The sequence below is a fragment of the Ictidomys tridecemlineatus genome, chromosome 7 (assembly GCF_052094955.1).
Source record: "Ictidomys tridecemlineatus isolate mIctTri1 chromosome 7, mIctTri1.hap1, whole genome shotgun sequence".
Lineage (NCBI taxonomy): Eukaryota > Metazoa > Chordata > Mammalia > Rodentia > Sciuridae > Ictidomys > Ictidomys tridecemlineatus.
Genome location: NC_135483.1, coordinates 35,905,469 through 35,929,083, shown reverse-complemented (window position 1 = coordinate 35,929,083; position 23,615 = coordinate 35,905,469). Strand labels below are relative to the sequence as shown.

Here is a 23,615-nt window from a genome sequence, read left to right as displayed (position 1 = left end):
AAAGAAAAAAGAGAAAAATGATTCAAACAGAACAAATAGAACCCCACGGATCTCTGGAAAAATGTCAAAATGTTTAAGATATGAGAAGTAGCAATTCAGAATGAAAAAGGGAAAAAATGAGGCAAAATATTAAATAATCCCAGAAAACTTTTTAAATTTTATGAAAGGTAGAAACTTGTAGACCAAAGAAGTTCTGGAAAAGCTGGGTGCACACCCATAATCCTGGCCATTTGGGAGGCTGAGATAGGGGAATGGTGAGCTCGAGGCAAGCCTGGGCAATATAAGCAAGACCTCATCTCAAAAAAATAAAAAATAAATCAGAAAAACTCCAGAGAGGGTCAATTCAAAGAAATTCATATCCAGGTCCATCATAATGAAACTGCTAGAAACTAGATGAAGAGAAGATTTTGAAAGCAGCCAGAGAAAATGACACTAGCTAAGGAAACCACAAATCATATTGCTGTGGACTTCTCTCAATAAGAAATGAAAAGAATATAAAATAACATCTTTAAGATGCTGAGAAAAGGTTTAGATTGGCAGAAGTGTGTTTGGAAGTTATTTGGGAGGTTAAAATAACGAGGCTTTGATTATTAGTTACGGAAGAAGAGGGTCTGGTTTGACTCTGAGGCTTCAATATTAGATGACAAGTTGGTAATATTGCTGTTTACCAAGGCAGGGAATTGAAGAGTGTTTTAAAAACAGAGAATGATACATGTTATGAGCACACAATAGAATAATCTTAAAACCATTTTTGAAGCCATAAATACTTGCATTTCATTCCAAGTTGTGTGAGATTGGACAGGTTCTTAATTTCTTGGAGCTTCAGTTTTCTCTTCTGCAAAATTAAGAGATTATTGTCAAGATTCCGTGAAAACCATTTATGAGGTATGCAGTAAAGAACCCCACTCTATATAAACCAACTTTGCTTTTTTCCCTTTTCTCTATCTAGACATCCAAATAGATGTGGAAAATAAATTAAACGTAAGAGTCTGGAGCTCAAAAAAAATAGTCTGGCCTGGAGATATAAACTTAGCCAGTCATCAGTGCCTAGGCAGCAGTAGGATTAGGTAGACTGTACCAAAAGAAGAGGCCCCTGTTAGTTATCTGGTGCTTCAGAACAATCTACAAATTGTTATGCTACAAATGTAGCTCCAGAGGCTCCAGTTCATCAAAGAAGATAGTATACATATAGCATTTGCTGATCCATAGAAATTCTAAAATCCAAGCAGATAAATGTTGGAATTTTCTTGTTTAGTACTTAATATTACTCCTTCTAGGGAATAATTCTTTGTGGCTTATGGCTTTCGGCTCTAGGGTTTAGCCTCTTTTCATTTCCCATGAAAAGTAGCCTTTCCTTATACCTCGTAGTTTTCTCAACCTGCTTTTCACTGGCAGAATTTTGAAGGTTCAAAGACCTCTTCATTTTGTATTTTTATCAATATGATTCTAGGTTTACTATATTAGACAAAATCATATCCATAGATCTCTTCAAGATAAGCTTTTCTCTACACTGTAAGATTCTGCCGACACTTCTGTGGGACATTACCTGTGACTATCTGAGAACCCCCAGGCATAAGGTTAGATCTCTCTATGGTCATAACATTCTTTTATAAGAACATTCTTTGTCTTATCTCTAGACCCAACTATCCTGATCACATCCTAGATTTCATTCTAAATTGCCTGGAAACCATTTCTTGATTTTAGTATCCTTTGCCATGTAATAAAGCTGTGCTTTTTATTTAAGTCTTTCATTTAGCTTGTATCTCCCCTCTCTGAATTTAATATAATCATCGGGTAGAAAGAAGCCACAAGGCACATCAGCTCCACCAAAGAAATTTCCTTAGCTAGATCATATAGTTTATTAGGCACTTTTTCTATTTTCCAATTTACTGCAGGTGATAAGTTGCTAAACTTTCTGCCACTACAGAGGGAGGACTCCCTTTCCACCCATTTCCAATAGTGTTTTCTTTACTTCTTACTGCAGCCTCCTTTTAGGCCATCAGTTTTCTAATAATAATCTCTTTGAAGCCTATTCACTAAATAGTCTCTTCAGTTTTTTTCTCATTTTCCTTCCCTGAAGCTTTTCCTACATTGTAGATCTTTGTTTTAATAGTACCCCATTTATGGGCTGGGATTGTGGCTCAGCAGTAGAGTGCTTGCCTAGCACGTGTGAGGCCCTGGGTTCGATCCTCAGCACCACATAAAAATAAAATAAAGATATTGTGTCCAACTACAACTAAAAAAATATATTTAAAAAATAGTACCCCATTTACAGATACCACAGTCTGTATTAGTCACCTATTATTGTGTATAACAAATCACCCCAAAACTTGAGTAGCTAAATCAATAAATATTTATACCTCAAAGTTGTGTTAGTCAGGAATTTTAGGAGTTGTGCACTGAGTGGTTCCAGCCCAGAGTCTCTGGTAGAGTTGCATTAAAGACTTCAGATAGACTTGCAGTCATCTGAAGACTTGACTTGCCTGGAACATCCACTTCCAAAATAGCATACTCACATGACTCTTGGTAGGAGGCCTCAGCTCCTCACTGCAAGGATCTCTACATAGAGTTGCTTGATTTTTCTTGTGATGTGGCAGCTGGCTTCCTCCAGATCAAGTGATCCATGGTCTCATATGAACAAGGCAGAAGCCTCATTGTCTCTTATGTCTCAGCCTTAGAAGTCATTCTCTATCATTTTCAGTGTCCTAGTGATGTAGGTTAGGCCTCCTCCATATGGAGTGCACTAAAAGAGACATGGGCAAAGATCATTGGAGCTATTTGGGAGATAAGACTACATAAAGAACAATAGTAGAATTTGGAGGTTAGGCTGAGGGATGGGGAGTGTTGAGAGAGAGAATAAGAGTATGAGGAAAATGGAGATAGTAAGAAAACCAGCACATACTGGTTTTTTAAAAGTATAGAAAGGAAAATGGCTAATAGGATAGAATTATCAGTGTTGTTAGATGCCACAAGGAGATTGAGTAATGTAAAAACTGAAAAGAGGAGACTTTTGTATTTGACAATTGAGACATCATTGAGCTTAAGGAAAGCTCTTTCAGTGGAGAGAGCGAGGTAGAAACCAGATTAAGGTTGAGAAATGAATGGGAAGTGAGAAAGTGGACAGGAAACTTTAGTTGGATATTAGTTGTAGAATGCTACAGAGCCAAAGTTGGGGGGTGGCATTACATGGAAGAAATTTAGGCATGTTCATGTGAGAACAAATAAATAGCAAAGAAATTGATGATGCAGAACAGAAAAAAAAAATGGTTAATGGCATAAGGCCGTACAAGGGGAGAAGAGGAAAGAGTTCAGTCCACAGAAAGAAGGATTAATCTTGGCTAGGAAGCAGTTCATACCACATATCTATTGCTGCTTAATAAGCCACCCAAAACTCAGTGGCTTAAAACCCATTTATCAGTTTATAAGACTGTTGGCTAGAAATCCTGGTGCACTAAAGGTTCTTTTGCTGGTCTATCCTGGACTTATTCAGGAGGCTACAGTCAGGTGGTAGGTCAGTTAGGGCTGCATGGTGTAAGATGGCCTGGGCGTCATACTTGGTAGTTGACAAGCTGTTGGCCAGGTGCCTTGGTTCTTCTCCAAGAACCTCTTGAGCAAGCTAGCCCAGCATCTTCACTCGGTAAAATTATCCCAGGAGAACAAGAATAGAATAGCCTCTCGCACCTAGGCTCAGAACTCACATGTTGACATTCTGCCACTTTCTGTTGGACAGAGCAAGTCACAGGTTAGGCCAGATCCACAGAATAGAGCTAGATCCTCAGAGATGCCAAAGAAGATCTGTGGCCACTGACAATTTACCACAAGAGACTCCTCTTACTCTGAGACAGGAGGAGAAAAAAATGAGGATGGTGTGAATGTAAATGAGGTTGTTGTGGGTGTTTGCTGAGAATGCAAGGGGAAAAAAGGAGCAGGCTTTAATAAAACAGTGTTTCTACAAAATCTATTCCTGTATCTTGCTTACAATAAGCACTCAATGTTCACTGAATAGATAAATGTTGTGCTTTCTTGTACCTTTTCTAATATTTCTCAAGAACATAGACTTAAAATTTTAATTATTTTAACTAAGAAAATTACAAACACTCTTTTTTGCATCATATAGTATGTACATATGTACACAAAAAGAGGCACTAACTTCAACATGGATACCTCTGTATCCTCTCAATGCACTTGGACTCTTCTGAGAACAGCTCCTGGTGCTCTCTGTGGCCTCTAGCAAAATCTTATAAAATAGGAAAATGCTACAGATTGCTATTAGCAATTTACTTCAGATGGTACCAGCTTTCAGCCCCACATGCATGTCCAACTGCTCACACTTTTGTTTAAATCTTTTGTGTTTATTTGATCCGAATTCGTATTTTTTATCATAAATGAACAGTATATAATAACTAAATATTACGCATTTAAAGTAGATGTCATTGCAAACTAAATTTGCCACATATTGTCTTTTTCCCTACTCATGGAAATCATTTCCCAGAAGTCTACAGTATCACCCTTGTTGTATAGGGCACAGCTGTCTGCAACTAGCAATTCCATTTGGGGAGGAAGGATTTTATGCCTTTGCTCCCCAGTGGCAGTAACAAGCTTCTTTTTCTTTGTGCTGACATTAAGATAGCTAAAATCAACAGTGAGGTAAACACTTCTTGGGACCATCTGGCAAGGATTTTAATCCAAAATATTCTGTAAACACTGACTCCATTTGAGTACCCGGAACTACCGTCCATTCGCCATCAGTTGCATTTTTATTTCAGTTTTAAGCAGTAATCAAAACAGCAGAAAAAGAAGACTGTAGACTCAGTTCCTTTGCTTTTCTCAAAGTATTTTTAGTTTCATGAGGGATTCCAGGAAATTCACTTTCTCTAAGGGAGCTTACAGTGCCTTCTGAAGTTATCAGTAGAAGTAAATGGGGCCCTCACAGTTTAGGTCATTAAGTGTATAATGCACAGAGCATATTTGGAATTTCTTCATTTTCTATTGGGAGACACATTTGTTCTACTTAAATTAGAGGCAGAAGTTTGATGTTGAGTTTTCTTTTTCTGTAGATTTTAAAGTTTCTTTATAAAAATTGTTTGCAGTATGACCTGTTTTAAATCTTTTTAAGTCTTTCACAAGAAATAACAAAGATGGGATTGTGATAGGGTGCTTTATCCAGGGCTGATTTCTGGAGTTTTTTACAAACCTGCTTGAAAGTGGAGGACTGGGGATTATTTCAGTTAAGAAGCACCCAGAGGAATGACTGCTGGTGCTGCTAATGGTCTCCATGTCCCTCCCATGGCAATAAATTTTAGATATTGAAATATAGCTTTGGAGAAAACATACTGGAGATTCCTTAAGCTTTTTACAAGACACTCAAAACCTTTTCACAAGCCAGTGCTCTGCAAATGTGAATTTTTGATGTCTAAACATAAAGATTCTTCACCGAACTAATTTTAAATGTGAATTTTAATACGGAGTGCTTGGAGAAAGGAAATGCAACTGCACCATTAAAATATGGTATTTTGCCATTTTTAAATAATGGGAAATACTGATTAAGAATATTGTAAAGATTTCAGCATAACTAATGTGGTTGTCTTTAATCATACTTACCACCATGAGTTTTAGCAAAAGCATTAACTGAAAGACAATGGCATTCCTATTACACAGTGGCATTTTTTAATTATTTCCATGCTTTTTAATTATTTCCAGAATATTGAGGAACTTATTATTTAAAGGTCAGAATAATGCCCAAGACATGGCCAAGCCCAGTGAATGTCAGACGCATGGAATGTTGGATGACTTCATAGTTATGAAATTATTTCATTTCTCATGATAATTCCTGACTTGCCAAGTTAGTGAATTTTAAGAACTCTGAGAGCAGATTTTAAGATAAATGTGAAATAATCCATACTTTTGGAGTCAGGGACTTCAGGCATTAGTTCATGTTTGACTTGCTTGACTTACACTTGGGGATAAAATGAGTTTAGGACAAGGTCTTCGATACCACATTCCCTCACTGGGAAAGAAAACCAACTTGCACAACTTTGGCTGGCTCATGTTTCTTGTTATACAGGCACTAAGAAGCAGCGGTTGCCATGAAATACTTTACTTAACCTTTACAAAAATGTTTTCTTAGTATGGCAGGGCAGTTTAGTTAAGTGAAAATAAATAACTAAGAATTTTGGATTTCTTTTATATCCATCTGTTGACTTCTTTTTTCTCTAATTAAAAATTAGTGATAACGATTATAATTGTCTAAATTGCCTAATGACTAAAAAAAAATTTAAATCACATAAAACCACTTGATCTTTTCTTAGGATATGTGTTGGCATGTCTTCTAAATTAAACTAAGATTTGATGAACAATGAAAGTTACATTTGAGAACAATTTAAAAGAAAATTTAATGAAAACTTGGGGGTCAGTTTCTTGTTGTTTTTACTTACATTTAGTCAAAATTGAGTTTCAAACAAACAAAACCTGACCACTTGACTCACAGAATGCTTCTCCAAGTCCAAGTGCTTCTGCAGTTGCTTATCTTGTCGGCTTCCATTTTGCAGCTCACCTAAATTAGTTGTATTGTTTCCATCCAACGTACTCTAAACTCTTCCTCTAAAGAAGTGGAAGATGACCAAATTGACTATCATTCTGTCAAAAGAGTGTGTTTACACTGCACCAGAATCTCCTGGCTGCTAATACATCCATATAAAAACAAAAAGAAAGTTTTTATTTGTAATATTTATTCGTTTAAAAATGTCAGTTATCTTTTTCTGTATACATACATATCAATGTTTTTTGAAAGTTCACTTTTCAACCCAGTGTGGTAATATCAAAGATAAATAAACCATCACACAATCTGAACTTGAGGCAGCCATTAATATCACTGCTGTTGTTTTTCAATCACCATTTAACTGTAGAGATGTTGCTGGGGCTGCTGTGAGCCAATCATCAGCCGGCAGCTGGAAGTTTGCTGGGGCCCCTTTGGCTGTGGCTCTCAACATCTCCCCCTCTCTGTTTAAACAACAAGCATGTGGCTTAGGGACCGTGCCTGCCTTAGGTTGTCCAATACTACATATGGTCCTTACCAGTTATCGGATGAGCTGACCTCAGGGCGTCAGCCTCCTGTCTTAGGTTGGTACCATTGTAATTGGATCTTACCCGTCATTGACTACCGGTCCAGTATACAGCAACACCTGTGGAGAGGTACTGGGGGGGGGTGAGGTTCTTTGCCTCACCTCTGTTGGCCCCCAAATTTTAGCTGAACAATCATGACAAGCAGAAGGGAGGAAAATACACCAAGCCAATTGACGGCTCCTTTTGGAAAAATTGTACCACCGATGACATCATCAGCAAAAATACCCCAACACTACCACAGATAGTTCACAATGCATACAGGTGAGTTCACAATGCATACAAGTGATACATAGTCCAGGCAAGTTCTGCAAGCAGTTCAGTGATGGCTATTGCAGAAGCTGTAGATTGGTTTTATCTTTGTCTTCACCGGCACTGGGATGAAGATAGGAATTCTGGCAATAATGGCTAAAGAAAAAATTATGTAGCATTCCAGAAGGCACTAAAGAAAACAATTTTCTTAACAATTTACATTGTCTTCACTGACACTGGGATGAAGATAGGAATTCTGGCAATAATGGCTAAAGAAAAAATTATGTAACATTCCAGAAGGCACTAAAAGAAAACAATTTTCTTAACAATTTACATTTTCTTGAAGAGAATTATTAAATATAATGAAAAGGAAAGGTGAAAGTAAACAAACAGATCTGTTAACCTCCTTTTTTGTTCACATTTTTTTTTTCTATTTCACGTACACCACTTTATTCTGAATATGGATCACAGATAACACGACTCACAAAACACACCAGTAGACATTAAAAACTAAGGCCATTCTGTGAGTTATTTTTAAAACTTGGTGTTTTTCACATAAGGAAAACCCACACTTCTTAGAAACATGAAAATAATAAATATGTATGATGTTGAAATGACCTCTTTAAAACAAGACTGTCTATCATTTCATACTTTTGCTGTGCACATTTATAATTTATGATGGAAATATTCAGAATGGTATGGATAAGATATTACAAGTATTCTCAATATATGAGACCACTTGCTCATTTAATCTTTCTGCAAAAAAAAAAATTGTTAAGCAAATCACTTCCTGCTAGTTGAGATCATTTAAATTTAGATGATTTTTAAGAAAGAATGCCCCACCAAACATCTCATTGTTTTGTAGATAAGTATAAAACAAAAGTGCCATTACTCTTTACCCTACTCTTTTTTTTTAACTCATTTTCTCTAAGTATGTAAACTTTAGCCAGAGACCGAACAAAAAGCCCATAAACAAATTATTGAACTTAGAGTTTTGCTTACAGTTATTTATGAAAAATAATGCTTAAAATATTCTAATGGATTGATTACAGATATACTGAGACATAGATTAATCCTTAATGTTTGCTAGAAATGTGTGACATTTGACACCCTCACTTGCCCATGTAAATTCAGTGACAGTTAAGCTAGATGATGAAATGACAATGCAGTATTTTAAAGTTTTGAGAATATAGATACAGTATATGAATAACATTATTTCAAGCAGCCAAAGGATACCGTTTTCATTGCTTTAATTGTCTTTCATACTTCAGTCCTGGTGTTGATTGGTGATTGATGTTCCAGGGGAAATAGCAGTTACTGACCTAAGAGTTCCCTGCCTCTTTGCATTTCTTTCTTTACTACTCCCTCAGGCAGGGCCTATCCCTAGCCCTCCCTTCTCTGTATCCCTACCAGTCTACACACAGGCCTTTTTGTTGTGTTATTCTTTTTAGATATGCATGACAGTAGAGTGTCTTTCGATATATTATACATACATAGAACAAGGATAATCTGTTCCAATTAGGATACCATTATTGTGGTTGTACATGATATGGAGTTACATTGGTTGTGTATTCATATATAAGGATAGGAAAATTGTGTCCAATTCATTGTACTGTCTTTTCTGTTCTGATTCCTCCTCCCTTCTCGCCATTCCCCTTTGTCTAATCCAGTAAACTAATCTTCCCCTCCCTTGTTGTGGGTTAGCATCCACATATCAGAGATAACAGTCTGTCTTTGGTTTGAGGGGACTGGATTATTTCACTTAGCAAGCTGTGGAACCAACCAAGGTGCCCTACAACAGATGAACTGATAAAGAAAATGTGGTATATATACACAATAGAATATTACTCAGCCATAAAGAAGAATGAAATTATGGCATTTGCTGGTAAATGGATAAAACTGGAGAATATCATGTTAAGTGAAATAAGCTAGTCACATAGGCCTCTTGACTGACCATGAGTAAGATTTGATCTTCTAGAACAATGAATTTTGTTCTATTTTGACTTTGTCATTTCTAGGATCAATATTCAGTGGCTCCACCTGGATTATGATCAAAACTATTAGAGGAAAGGAAGCTGATAAATTTTTAATATAAAGTTAATTTTCCAAATTATATTGGCAAGAAGTAAAACCAGAAGTTGTTTTCACAATTAGTTTGAAGCCATAGCTTATCACTTTTATGAACTGTCTTTGTTTTTTTAATACAGTTGATATGCTTTGGAGACCTTAATTTTGTACAGAAAGAACCACTCTATCCCTCGTAGCCACATGGCAAGTTAGGTTGTTGCCTACTTTGGTTTATCAGAAATAACAGTACTGTCATCTTTCATTCCATTTCAACCTTTTTTCATGTTACTTGTTTGGAGTATAATCTGTCCTCTGGTCAGCCTTTTAACTTCCCCAGAACACCTGGATTCCTATAACTTTTTTTTTTTTAACACTCTAATTTTGCAGTATACTCTTGTTGTTTACTATATGTTTCTTCCACTATATTGAAAGGATTTTTAACCCAAATAAAATGTTTCATTCTTTTCTGTATCCACCATTCATTACACAGTTAATTGGCTTATGGTAAATATTTAGTAGCTCTAGATCCTTAAAAATACTGGCTAAATTGAAAAAGAAATTCTGGGTGTGGGGGGGGAATCTCACATCATCACATTAAACTACTCTAAGAATCTTGTGATTATATAATAAAGTAATTTAGCAAACCAGACCCTGTGCTAAGAACTACGGAGGCTCTGGAGATAAAATAAGGATTCAGTCACCCTCTTAGCAAAGTGCCAAGAGTGCAAATGACTTTGACTAGGACACATAGAGAACTTCATTCAAGAGACTGAATATAGGGTTTTAAAATAGAAATGTATAATTTCTTACTCAAAATGCAAGCTCTATATGCTATTATATTTTTTTATTTTAACATTAATTTTATCTGAAAACAATAATTAAATCCAGTCTAAAATTTGGAAATTACACAAAACACATGAAAAAAGGAAACTCAAAGGGCTGAGGTTGTGGCTTAGTGGTAGAGTGCTCACCCAGCATAGTGAGGCACTGGGTTAGATCCTAAGCACCACATAAAAATGAAATAAAGAGATTGTGTCCACCTACAACTAAAAAAAAATTTTTTTTAAATATATAACTCCACAACCCATACACACACACACACACACCAAACTTGTTGTTGTTCTTTCTGGATATACATGACAGTGCATATCTTTTTGTAGTTTTTCCAGTTAATCTACTGTTAACAGAGTGTTAGCATTTTTTTTTTCATGCTGTGAATTTTTTCAGTAGTTTGAGAGGACTACATTGTAAGTATGATTAAGAATAGAAGCTGTAAGTTAGTACATGTTGAAATCCCATATTTGTCCCTCCCCAGCACTGCAACCCTGAAGATGTCACTCAGCCTCTGTATACCTTAGCTTTTTTTAATCTCTAAAAGTGAAAAAAAGGGCTGGGGATGTGGATCAAGTGGTAACGCACTCACCTGGCACACGTGAGGCACTGGATTCTATCCTCAGCACCACATAAAAAGAATAAAATAAAGATGTTGTGTCCACCTAAAACTAAAAATTAAATATTTTTTTAAAAAGTGGAAAAAAAGTACCTACCCTACAAAATTGTTATAAAGAATAATAAAATAGTGTATAAAAAGCACTTAGCCAAGCACATAGAAAGTTTTAATAAATGATAGATGTTGTTATTTTTACTGTATTTTTAATCAATTTTTAGTGCTACCAAATAATATCTTCTGGAATAAGCACACATCTAAATAAATCTTTACACATATTTATATTATCACCTGGGGATAAATTCTTTCTTAGAATTGATGTCTTATGAAACTAAGATTTTTCATGTAAGTATTACCCTCCCATTGCAATTTTTATTCCAGTCTTTTGTATGTTAACCTTTTTAAAGAGGTTGCTTCAAGCTGCTTGGATAGTATTTGTGGCCTTCAGTGAATTCAATCTGGAGGAGAAACTTACACATATTCATATTTCTTTGGAAAGCAAACAGCCCAGCACTTGCATCATGATAGTGTCTGTCACTTCCTGCAAATTTGCTTTGGAAAGACTTTCATATTTAACTTGCTTTCTTTTTTCCTTTCTTCTACCAAAATAAACCATAACAAAGAATCCAAGCAATTCTGTTTTATTTATTTTTACCTAATCTTTATTTTAGATGGCAGATAGTGTTCTATAAATATGAATGGATATATGTTGGGTCCAAAGAGTTTTAGTATTGAGTCATGATGACATTAAGCATGAGCCATCATCTAGAAATTTTTCTACTCGGTTCTTAGCATTATTTCAGATACGCTTAATGTCCTGAAATCCAACTGCCTTTGAAAAAGCCACAATGAGCAACATATTTCAATTTACACTAACTTAGCAGTGTGAAATATACTATCAGTTCCACTTAGACTCATTCATTTGAAATAAGCAATTTAACTTTAATCTGTTTAATTTGCTTTCCAGATAATATTGTGCATAAAAATTTTAAAATATATTTAAATTTAATTTTCACTCATGAAGGTCATCTGTTTTATTATTTGGGGTATACTTGATATCTTAATATCAACATTATAATATCTGAGTTGTGGATCTGAGGGATCACATTGACTTGTGGTTTCATTTAATATCCATGCAGAACATATAAACTTTTCTAAATATTTTAATTTAATGCTCACTTTATGATATTTTTATATATAAATGTCACCATTAAAATTTTTGGATGCTTACTTTTGGCTATGTTAATTAAGCTTTGTTCATTTATTTATTTAATTATACTGAGTTCCCAGTGTGCATTAGACTCATAAAGTGATGAGTTTTAAAGTCTAACAAATGCTTGGTACCTAAGTTTTAATGTATTAATATAGACAACATTTCCAGATATTTGTATATTATAATATATAAATAAATGAAGGTATACTCAATAGCTTATTTCCCCTTGGATTTCATGATAATTTTTATAATCCCTAAAATTTCTATGATGAACACAATGAAACAGGAAATTTTTTGAAGTTATTTTGATTTTCAGTTTCTCTACATATCACTTGGGGTAAAAAACCAGAAAATGCAAAAGAATACCACAAAGAAGTCCGAAGACAAAATTTTAATTTGCTGTTATTGAGGTACAAAAAGTCTCGATAACAGTTTTTAAATGAATAATGAAATACATAAATTCATGGAAAATATTTGGTACTTTTATCATTTGTATTTCAAAATGTAATATAAAACTTTTGCCTAATCTTGCTCTTTCTCTTTTTTGGTGTACTCTATTTTCCGAGGTTTTATCTTATTTTTATTTTTTTTCTGAATATTGATTCAGAAATTCCTCTTTTGGACATCACTGTGTGTGTTCCTCCCTGATGACTACTTCTAAGTTTTAGCTTGTACAGGGGGAAAAAAAGAAGAACTGAAAGCTATATATGCTCCTATCTGAGGTCTTCAGTAGTAAAATTATGAATATAGTCTAAATGCCAGTGTAATTCTGGGGGGTCTGCTAAAAAACAGAAAACATAGGGTCCCCATTGGGACCTCACAACAATTGTGGCCTGTGGCTTCTGTTTCACACACACACACACACACACACACACACAGTGGAAAATATTACATACTAGCTAAATGGACCAAAAAGAATGAAAAAACTAGATTTTTTGGAAAGGTGGTGGAGGAAGTGCATCTTTAAGGGAAATAAAAGAGGTAAAAGAAGGCGAGAGCCAGGATTCCCTGCATTCCCTGTGCTCTGGCCCGGTCAGCATGCTTCGGAAACGAAAGGACTGTGCTTGGGAAACCACACTGAGACTGATTCACCTTCACCTGTGCACAGCGCCATCTGACCCAAGGAGGAAGCAGGCGAGCAGCAGAACATGAACGGAAGAGAGGATTATTTGGTCACCAAGGAAGAGATTGATCTTATGGGAGGACTCTCAGGGCTGGGCTTCAACATCGTGGGTGGGACAGATCAGCAGCATGTCTCTAAAGACAGTGGCATCTACCTCAGCCTCATCAAAGAGAACAGGGCTGCGGCCCTGTGTTGAGAGCCACAGCCAAAGGGGCCCCAGCAAACTTCCAGCTGCCAGCAAACTTCCAGCTGCCAGCAAACTTCCAGCTGCCGGCTGATGATCCAGCTGCCAGCAAACTTCCAGCTGCCACAATTTGCCCTTGTTCATTAATGTCTCTGGCATCTAAAGCCTGTTTTACTGCAGCTGCCATGACTTGCTCTTGTTCATTAATGTCTCTACATAATTTAATATATGTGTTTAAATCTTCCTGTTTCCATGGTCTAATGATATCTCTGCACCAACGATTTGCTTGGTCATAAGCCAGTTGTTTTATTAATGGCATTGCTTGTTCTGTATTCCCAAAAACTCTGGTAGCTGTTTGAATAAGCCTATCTACAAATTCAGCGTAAGGTTCATTAGCTCCTTGTATTATCTTAGATAATTGACCTTGTACACCTCCATGTCCTTGTAAAATCTTCTATGCCTTAACTGCATCTACAGCAATTTGTGAATATACACCAGGATCATATGCATTTTGTTGCTGCCAATCCTCATAAGGTCCCTTTCCTAACAACATATCTAAATTTCTCTGAGGATAACCAGCTGCTGCATTTCGACTAGCCATCTCCTTGCAAAATTCCTCATTGGCAACCTTCCATAACAGGTATTGTCCTCCATTTAGCACAGCTTTACACATATTAGCCCAATCTGCTGGCGTCATGCTTAAGTTGGTAATGGATTCGACCAAGCTTACAGTGAAGGGTGCTTGAGGACCATAGGTTGTTACAGCCTCTTGTAGCTCCTTCACTGATTTGAAATTTAAACCCTGGTAAATTCGCTGCCCTCCTACCTCAAATATAGGGCATACTTGAGATCCTGTCTCAGGATCCCAACTATCAACTGCAGGGGTTGGGAGTCTCCTAGCATATGGAGGTGGTGCTGTTGATTGGACACTTATGCCCTCTGGTGATAGAATGCTGTTAGTAGCAGTCTCCTGTAGAGGTGATGCTGTTGGTTGGACACTTTCGCTCTCTGATAGAAAGGTGTTATTAGCAGTCTCCTGTTGTAACTTTTCCCCTGATGGCTTTTTCTGCTCTAAACTTCCTTCCTCTGTCTCACTAACTCGGAAGACCTTCTCTTGTACTTGAATCTTTTCCTCTTTCTGACTAACTTAAGAGACCTTCTCTTTTACTTGAATCAATATGTCTTCTCCTTCCTCTACCTTTGTCTGAACTGAAGGCTTTGGACTAAGCAAACCAGATACATTCGTCCACAATGGCAATGTGCCAACTGGCAGAGTCCCTGGGTTGTTCTTTTCTTTTCTTTTTAATTCTTCACCATGATGGTTCCATTGTGATATATCTAACAACTCCTCCTTAAAAAGCCATGGGCTACATTTTTATATTATATCAACATATGCCCTGACTGCTCTTGATTTTACTGGGAAACCTCCTTGCTCTAACAATTTACTTAACACTCTTTCGGTTTGTTTTTTACTAATTGCTGATCCCGTATTTCTACTATAATACAACCCAGCAAGATGATGCCAAACAAAACCAAGACAGAATGCAATAAAAATGGAACCACACAAAATCATTATATCAGCCTTTCTATCCTCCTGACATATGCATCCGTCCTTTCTCCCTATCTGTTCCTCAGACGCAAATAGTTTTTCCTCAAATGTGAGCAGTTTTTCTTCCCTCTCACTCACCTCCGGGGACAGGCAAGTTAAAACAAAAATGAAGCAAAACAAAAGAGTAAACTTAGAATGGCTACCCATCCTCTCGCCCTGCCCTCAGGGGCGAGCAGTTTACTTACCCTCAGTCGCTCCCCGTGCGAGCCACCAAATGCCGCAGTCTGGCTGGGCACAATTCAGGAGCCACTTGTCAAAAGAAACTAACTTTATTTTTAGAACTACAAACGCCAAACAAAACAGCTCCTCAGGGAAAAAACCCTCAGAGCCCAACTGCCACCACCGGCTTCCACAAGCCTCTCACCCCCACACAAACCTCACACCTCCCACAATCCTCCTCTCTTGAGGCCGATTGGCTGGGTTGCGTGGGCAGAGCCAAAGAAGTCCCCCAATGAGCAGCTCCGTGGAGGAGCCAATCAGCTAGATGTTGCTGGGGCCGCTGTGAGCCAATCATCAGCCGGCAGCTGGAAGTTTGCTGGCAGCTGGAAGTTTGCTGGGGCCCCTTTGGCTGTGGCTCTCAACAGCCCTGGATGGGCGGCTCCTGGAGGGTGGGTGATAGATCCTCTGGGTACATGGTCAAGACCTAAAGAACCTGCTGCAACGGGATGTGGTAGCCCTGTGTGGTAATGCAGGCTATGCTGTGTCATTGAGAGTGCAGCACAGGTTACAGGTGCAGAATGGACCTATAGGATGTGGAGCAGAAGGGGAGGCAGGTGGTATTCCCATAGCTATGGTGCTGCTGACAGTGTTTCTCTTACCATGGTGGCAGCCTGGGCCTTAGTGAGATACCAGCAACACCGTTGAAAGGCTTGCTGTCTTCTAGTGCTCCCAGTGAACTTACATTTCTTTTCTCCTCCTCCCCTGCTGTTGTCGCATATCTTTCCCTCTCTGCATAGCCAACACATGATTTAAAATGACTGATTCCCACCCAGAACCATGCTATTCAGAATCCCCAAGTCTTCATATTCTAATGGGAGAAAGCTGAAGAAAAGACTTGCTTAGAACAAATGAGGAATTAAATATTTTACTAGGACTGCTAATAGAAATTCAGCTACCACCCAAAGAGGGAACAGTTCAGTCTTCCTGTCATCATGGGTGATACCTTTTCATTAGCTAGCGTGCATTGAAAGCTAGCTGTATGACATGAGAGAAAGAAAAGATTTTTCTTTTTTAATAATCTTCCTTGGGAAGTACTTGTGGCCTTTATTTAATTTCTAAATACATTTTTGGTGCCTATATTGGACACAAGAGACTAAGAAGAGCTCTTTTTTTAAAAAAGCAAATACATATATAATACACATACATATGCATATATGACAGTATAATATTGATGCTTTATGGAAAATTAAAGAGGTGAGAAAACTAAAAAAAAATAAAATAAAAAGTGAGAGAAAATTTCCAAGTTGATAAGAGAACATAAAAACTTCTCAGTATCTAGGCAAGAGGAAAAAGCCTATTGCCTTCCCCTTCCCCACACTGCTATCATCCTACTTGTGTAATTTTTCTTCTTCCACATACCGCAGTTACTCTTCTGGTAGTACATTGTTCACTAAACTGAAGGCTTCGGTGACTGCCCTCGAATTCCTGAATTACCAGCCAGATCTACCTATCTGACCCTATCTCCCACTCTTTTTTCCCACATCTCCATTTATCCATCCAATTAAGGCTATTGAATTTGCCCTAAGCATGGTTTCTTCTTTTCATTTTCATATTGTCTCTTTGGCCTAGGAGCCCGCTGTCATCTTTGTGGGTTGAAATCCTACCCAAGGTGAGCCCCAGCTAATGATGAAGCTTTCTCAGTCATAAAACCCTGAAGCAGGCCCTCCCTCTTCTGGACTACTCTAGGGCTATGCTCCTCTCCCGCTGCTTCCTGTTTATTATTTGCCTTGTCTTATTTTCCCTATAAGATCAAAAGTGCCTTGTGAGACAAAGAACGCATCTCTTCCTTCTTATTTTCCCTGTAGGGCCTAGCATAGTATCTTCCATTCAGTACCTACAAAGTAAAAATATATTGGATGAATGGGGAGGGGGGATCTCATTAAAATCAAATGGTCCAACACAAATTTAACATTTTTGTACCTGATTTTACATTTCCCTCTGTATAGAAATGAAATTAGATACATGAGTATTTGTTATTAAATGGAGATTTTTTTAGTACTGTAGCAGTAAAAGTGAGTCAGTGGGTCTAGCAAGAATACCACCTCCCACCCTGACTTGATGTCTGTGAGTATCTGAGCACTGCCATCCAGTGCCCAAACCCAGGACCACAGGCTCCCAAGCATGGGGTTAATTACACCCTGAGAAGGAGGAATGTACTACTCCTGAGCGTCCTCAATTTCTTTGTGCAGATTTCTCTCTTAAGAATGTAATTCCTTTCCTAGTAAGTTATATACATCAAATTACTACTGAATATTTAAGTATTTTTTTAACAAATGACCAAACTTCACATATATTCAATTGATGATACATATGAGAAGAAGTATTATAAAAGTTTTTCTACCACTTAACTTTTCTTTGTGAACTAAATCCAAATGGATCAAAAGTTTATAATTCTATAAAAAAAATAATCTACTCCCACATTATGAGAACAAATAGCTGCCAGGCAAAAACCTGACAGCATACTCCTTGGTGACATTCAGTTATTAAAAGCTGGGTACACAGAGAAAGCAGCTATCTTACATTGAGCTCACATACAATTGTGAACAGTCCTCAATTAAAATTACATAGTGTATATTAAAGCTATCTCTAGAGCCTATGGAATGTTCAGGAAAAATATAGCTGAACTTGACCTTAAGTACCTTGCCTCATTATTTTTTTGTCGTTTCCAGCTACTAGTCTCTCCAAAGAAAACAACTTTCTTGTTTCTTTTAGTTTTGTATGTGCCCTGAGCTTTATTCCCAATTGCTGCTATAAAAAAACTGACCCAGTTCCAAATACTGCTATTGTTTTTCTTTTTCTTCCCTGTAACTTATATTTAAACATCAAAGATATTCTAGTACTTTTATGTTGGAAAGAGTATGTAAGACCCTATTTCCCCATGAAGGTATTTGCTGTCTAGGTTTTTAGTTTATTTTTTTTCCTCCTTCTTCTTCTTCTTAGCTATTAGCCTTCCTTTTTAGAAGTCATCTCACCGGTAGGCTTTTGATTTCATAGAATCACTGGCAGTTGTGTGGAGAAAGAACCAGAGTGGGGCCATATATTAAAGATAGGGTAATAAGTTATGTTTTTTAAAATACTTTGTTCATGGTAGGACCCCACCTTACTTATCCATAAAAACGCATGTTGAATGATCAATGATACTGGGTGACTTAAAAACAGATAGAACATTGTTATTTTCATATAAATGTGTCCTAAAGAAGTACTAATAATTATTATTACTTTGGAATGCCCACATAAACTGATTTCCTTAGCTGTATTTAATGGGTCAAAATAGGAAAATTAAATAACTACAGAAGAAATCCAGATAGTACCAAAAGTGGCAAAATATATGAATAAGTTAAAATATGAATCAAGAGAGTCAGTTTGTAAAAGTTACAGTAAATAAATACTGCAAAAAAATAGAACAAAGATTTTTCTCTGACATCAAAATACTGAAGGTATTTCTAACTTGATATTGTGATCTCATAAGGAGAGTATATTAAATGAACAAAATCTTCAAATTGCTATTTTGTTCTTTATCAAAATAAAAAAATAAGGAATGGTAATTTAGGATAAAAAATAATGCCATGCACCTGCTCTAGGCCCACTGGACTGGCTCCTCTGGTTCTGTGCCCCTTCAGTAGCAGCAGACACAGCAGAAGAACTGGGACCAACCAGAGTCTCCACAAACATCTTACCATTCCATTTCAACATCCTATCTCCTTGGGTATCCTCTATTATATACCCATCTCAGATTACTACAGGCATATTCCATGTCACAGCAGAAAGGGGATGTTTCCAGAAGACAGATAGCAGGACCATAAGAAATGACATTCCAAGACGTCAAAGTTATTTGATCAGAGAAATGACAGCCTTGAAAGGCTTGTGATCTCCTCCAAACTTGGCATAGAAAGATCTGGCAGGCCTTGGCAGACTTGCTGAGGAAAAGACTTCCTATTGGCTTGAATGTCCCTGTGGCCTCTACCCACTGTTAACACCCTGACCCTGATATATCCTTTGTGTACGAAACCCATACTCTTCTGTGAGATTAGAGGAAAAAAATAAGTTTACCCTCAAGTGCCTAAATAATAATAATAATAATAATAATAATAATAATAAAATGCCACAAACCAAACTTAGCTTTTATTACTACCTAACTATAAGAAGGAATAAACTGCTGGACAATAGTGGTAAATACCCAACCTATAATCCCAGTGACATGGGAGTCTGAGTTCAAGTTCAAGGCCAACCAAACAACGTAGTGAGACCCTGTCTCAAAATAAAAAATAATAACAAATATAAAGGACTTGGGATGTAGCTCTATAGCAAAGTGTCCCTGGGTTCAATGCCCAGTACCAAAAAAAAAACAAAAAAACAAAAACAAACTATCAGTTAAGACAAGGCTCTTTGATCTCATATTTAAACCTTCTTGTCCTCCAAAATGAATGAAATGGGTCTTTTCTCAGATATTCAACAGGCCTTTTACCATGTGATAGGACCATTATTTTTAAGAAGGTTTAAAATGTGATCTGGAAAACTACATTGACTCTATGTGGCATATTTTCTATTCTTAGCCTGGTGGAATAAGCTGGAAATGGATGAATAATGCAGGTTAGAAAGAAAACAGATGCTAGATATTAGAAATAGAAAGGGTTTCCAGCAATGAGACATTCATTTTAGGACTAGATTTTTGTTGGCACATTTGGCATTGTGATGATTATTGCTTTTCTCTCCAGCTGTTGCACATCTGTATTGAAGGTTGGGGCAATTGGCGTTGGTCAGAACCCTTCAGTGTGGACCACGCTGGGACGTTTATTAGAACAATTCAGTACAAGGGTCGAACTGCATCACTCATAATCAAGGTTCAGCAACTCAATGGAGTGCAAAAACAGGTAAGTTCTTTGTATTCATGTCCTAGACATCTCGTATATTTGATGTAGTAGAGATGAAACTTAAAATAAATGTAAATAATTTATAATGAAAATATCACAGTGGTTAGGCCTACTACAACCGTGCATATGGGCACCTAATAAATGCTCGTTGATGAGCATGATGATGATGATGATGATGGTATCAAACCCCTTATCCCACATCTTTTACAAGAGCTGCTAACGAGCAGTAAAATTTACTGATTTTAGTTTCACCTCTTCTCCCTGTCACCACCTACCTTCTGGTGAAGGTGCTAATGAGCTGTGAAATAGCCAAAGGCCTTTACTGAAATGGAAGTGAAGCAAGGGGTGGTGGTGACCCTAGATAATCCACCAGTGGATAACCAGGAGTTGGTTCTGCAGCATGTAAGAAGCTGTGTGAAAGTGTTGTGATATTGTCCCGTGACAGAGTAAGCCTGGGTCTCCAGCAAGCTTTTCTCTTGGAGAAGTTAATATTAACTGCAGTAAAAATTCACTGCAGCCTAACTCTTGGCATATAAAACCTCAGCTCTCAGCACATATTTTAACGTATTTTATAAAACTTCCTTTTGGCTGTTTTTGAAGTTCTAAGACTGTGAAGGGAAAAAAGTATCTGACACTTTTTTTGTGTTCTTAAGATGTGAAAATGTGGTTTCTAAAAGATGTTTTTCAAGCTTGGAGCATATGACAAGAGTAGAAAGGAAAAAAAAAGGAAGTATTAAAATCTGAAAACTGGCTTCACCACACACATAATAACTGGATTTGTCATAAGAGTTTTCACATATACATCTGCATCTGGATTCTAGCAGTCAAGCCAGAGCGTATGTGAACTAGGACATGATAGAAACAGTACCGGGCCCCGTCGGGCCCTGGAAAGGGGAGCTCCTCTTATCAAGCAGCAGGAGTTCTGCTGCTGCCCTGTGCCAAAAACAAGCAGGAAGCAACTGGCGAGAGAGGAATAGTAGGCCCCGAACCATGTTTATTCTTGGTCTGCACCTAATCAGAGAGAGGGCTTCATATTCCCATTAGTATGAGCAACAGAAATGAAAAGAGAACTATAGCAGAGGAGTCCAGAGAAGAAGTGTGGAAGACTCTTCTCGATTAGATATCATTCCTCAAAGTATGTATTGGTCACCTACTGTTCTTAAGATGTGAAACAGAGTAAAGTGGAAGACACCAAGTATGTGACACAATCTTTGCTCTAAAATTGCAAATGTATGTAAATCTAGCCATGTATAGAATTGAGAGTAAGCAGAGGTTTTCTAAGAATATAACTTAAGCTAGAACTTGGGAAATATTAGAATTTAGATTAAGAAAGAACATCCCAAGCAGATGATATATCATAAAAAAATGACACAAAGATGGGATAAATGAATCTTATGGATCTTGTTGAAGGATTCATGGGAGACCAAGCTACTAGTGTGAGCTTTGAGCTAGTTGAAAGAGCTGGAAGTGCCCCTGACTGCCATCAGTCCTAGAGTCCTCTTACTTGGTGTTCACTCAGTAAAGACCTGCTCAACAAATACAACTGGGGTTCAGATTCTGCCACTCGTGCTCTTTTGGAAATGCCTCATCTACCTTCTCATTTACCAGCATCACTAGCATGTCTGAGAAATGATCACTTAGCCTCTGTTTGAAGAATTCAGAAGAGAGTCCATCTCCTCATCCACAGCCCTTTGTTGATTTCTACCAACTGTTAGAAAGTTCTTCCCAAATTTTACCAAAACCTTTCACCATTCCACAAGCTTTTAGCATTGTTCAGAACTGTGAGGTGTATACAGCCAAGACACAACACCTTGTAATAAGGATAACTCACCTTTCCTCTATATTCAGGTCTTTCAAACTGTGAAGGGGGCTAGCATGTTTTCTTTGTCTCTAGGCCCAGGCTTCTCTCTCTCTCAGCTGCGCATAAGAATCCCTGGAGGATTTATCAAAACACAGATCTAATGTGATTCTGCAATCTGTATTTGGGTTAAAAATGGGAGTTCATAATCCTCTTGAATCTAATGTGTGAAATATGATATGTCAAAAGCTTTTTTGTAATGTTTTGAACAACCAATAAAAATTAAAAAAAAAAAAAAAAAAAACACAGATTGCTGGATCCCTCCCCCAGAGTTTCAGATCCAGTAGATCTTAGGAGTGGCCTGATCATCTGTATTTCTAACATGTTCCCAGTGATGGCGGATTCTGCTGATCCAGGGACCACAGTTTCTTCAGTTCTTCTCCATGTGATTGCTAGAACATTTACTAATTAGTGAAATGGTGCCAATAAATGGTTTTAATGTTATATCCTAGCAATTAAGATCCTAGGTAACCCATCTGTATCCCCTTGCTGACTGTGTGATCTTAAGGAAATCATTTCACCTTTTTTGAAGCAGTTTCTTTATCTATAAAATAAGGATAGTAATTGTGGCTTCCTTAGGAAGTTAGTGTGAGCATTAAATGAGTTTATGTATACAGAGTACTTACAATGTGCCCAACTCACTCATAGTCTAGTTAACTTCAATTAAAATTATTATAATGAAATATATTCTCAGGCCTGAGTAACTCTAGTTGGACTTTTTGGTGTTAACCTACAGTAGCACTTCATTCTTGCATAGATCTGTATTTTCAAGGAATCATATTAAGTTTCAGGGATAAATTAATATGATGTTTCTACACAGATATTACACAATGCAACAGTACATCAAATGTCAAAGTAGTTGGTCAATTAAAAAACACATTTCTAAAAACTTCTCACAAAATTTTACCTCTCTCCTTCTCCTTCTTCCTTCTCATTCACACACACACAAGCAAAAATTTTAAATGTCTTTTCCAATTGGATTTAATTTTTATTGTCAGGGTAGTTTAGCATCCAGATTAGGTCTAGTTAAAGTACATGAGAGACATAGGATTTCCTCAGATGGAGAGATGAGGGAGGAAGGAAGGAATCAAGCTTCAGAAGAGCTCCGTGGATATTTGCCTCCCTCACATCTTGGCTTCTTTCCTTCTGTTCCACCTGGGCCTGGAAATTTACAATAAACTGCAGCTGCCTAATTACCAAGACTCATTTAGTGAGGTGAGTGCATGTACCTTAACCACATTAATATGCCCCTGGATAATGGAGAGTTGGCTAAAGCTCTTCTTAACATTGATGTTTTGTTATCTGTACTCTGCCTTTCCTATAGTCCTCTCATTTCCCACAACTGAATCAAAATTGACCACATATAAAATTTCCCAGGACCTTTATACATTATATGACTACTCATGTACACATTGCTTCTGTGTTTCCCAGGCCTTCATTGAATAAACCTTCACCACTCTAAAAGCCCAAATGTATGTATATTTGCATCTTTATACACATACTTTTAATCATGGGTAAGATATCATTTTCCAGTGCATCTGGTACTCTGGAGTTATTCTTTAATATCACTATTCTTGGCACTGATCTAATAAGAGTTCTGAAACCTGCTAAGTAAAATCATATGTGGAAATCTTCAATGCTCATCTTTGTGGC

The 23,615-nt window shown here is 37.2% G+C and overlaps 1 protein-coding gene across 7 annotated transcripts in view; it reads left to right on the top strand.

Annotated features, from left to right (window-relative positions):
* The window catches only part of Vps13b (vacuolar protein sorting 13 homolog B), a 677,770-nt gene that overhangs the window by 599,078 nt on the left and 55,077 nt on the right, over window positions 1-23,615 (top strand). For all 7 annotated transcript variants that reach the window (XM_078016874.1, XM_078016869.1, XM_078016871.1 and 4 more), the window contains one exon: window positions 19,949-20,104. In XM_078016874.1, the coding sequence (XP_077873000.1) occupies window positions 19,949-20,104 (156 nt within the window). The remainder of the gene's footprint in view (window positions 1-19,948; window positions 20,105-23,615) is intronic.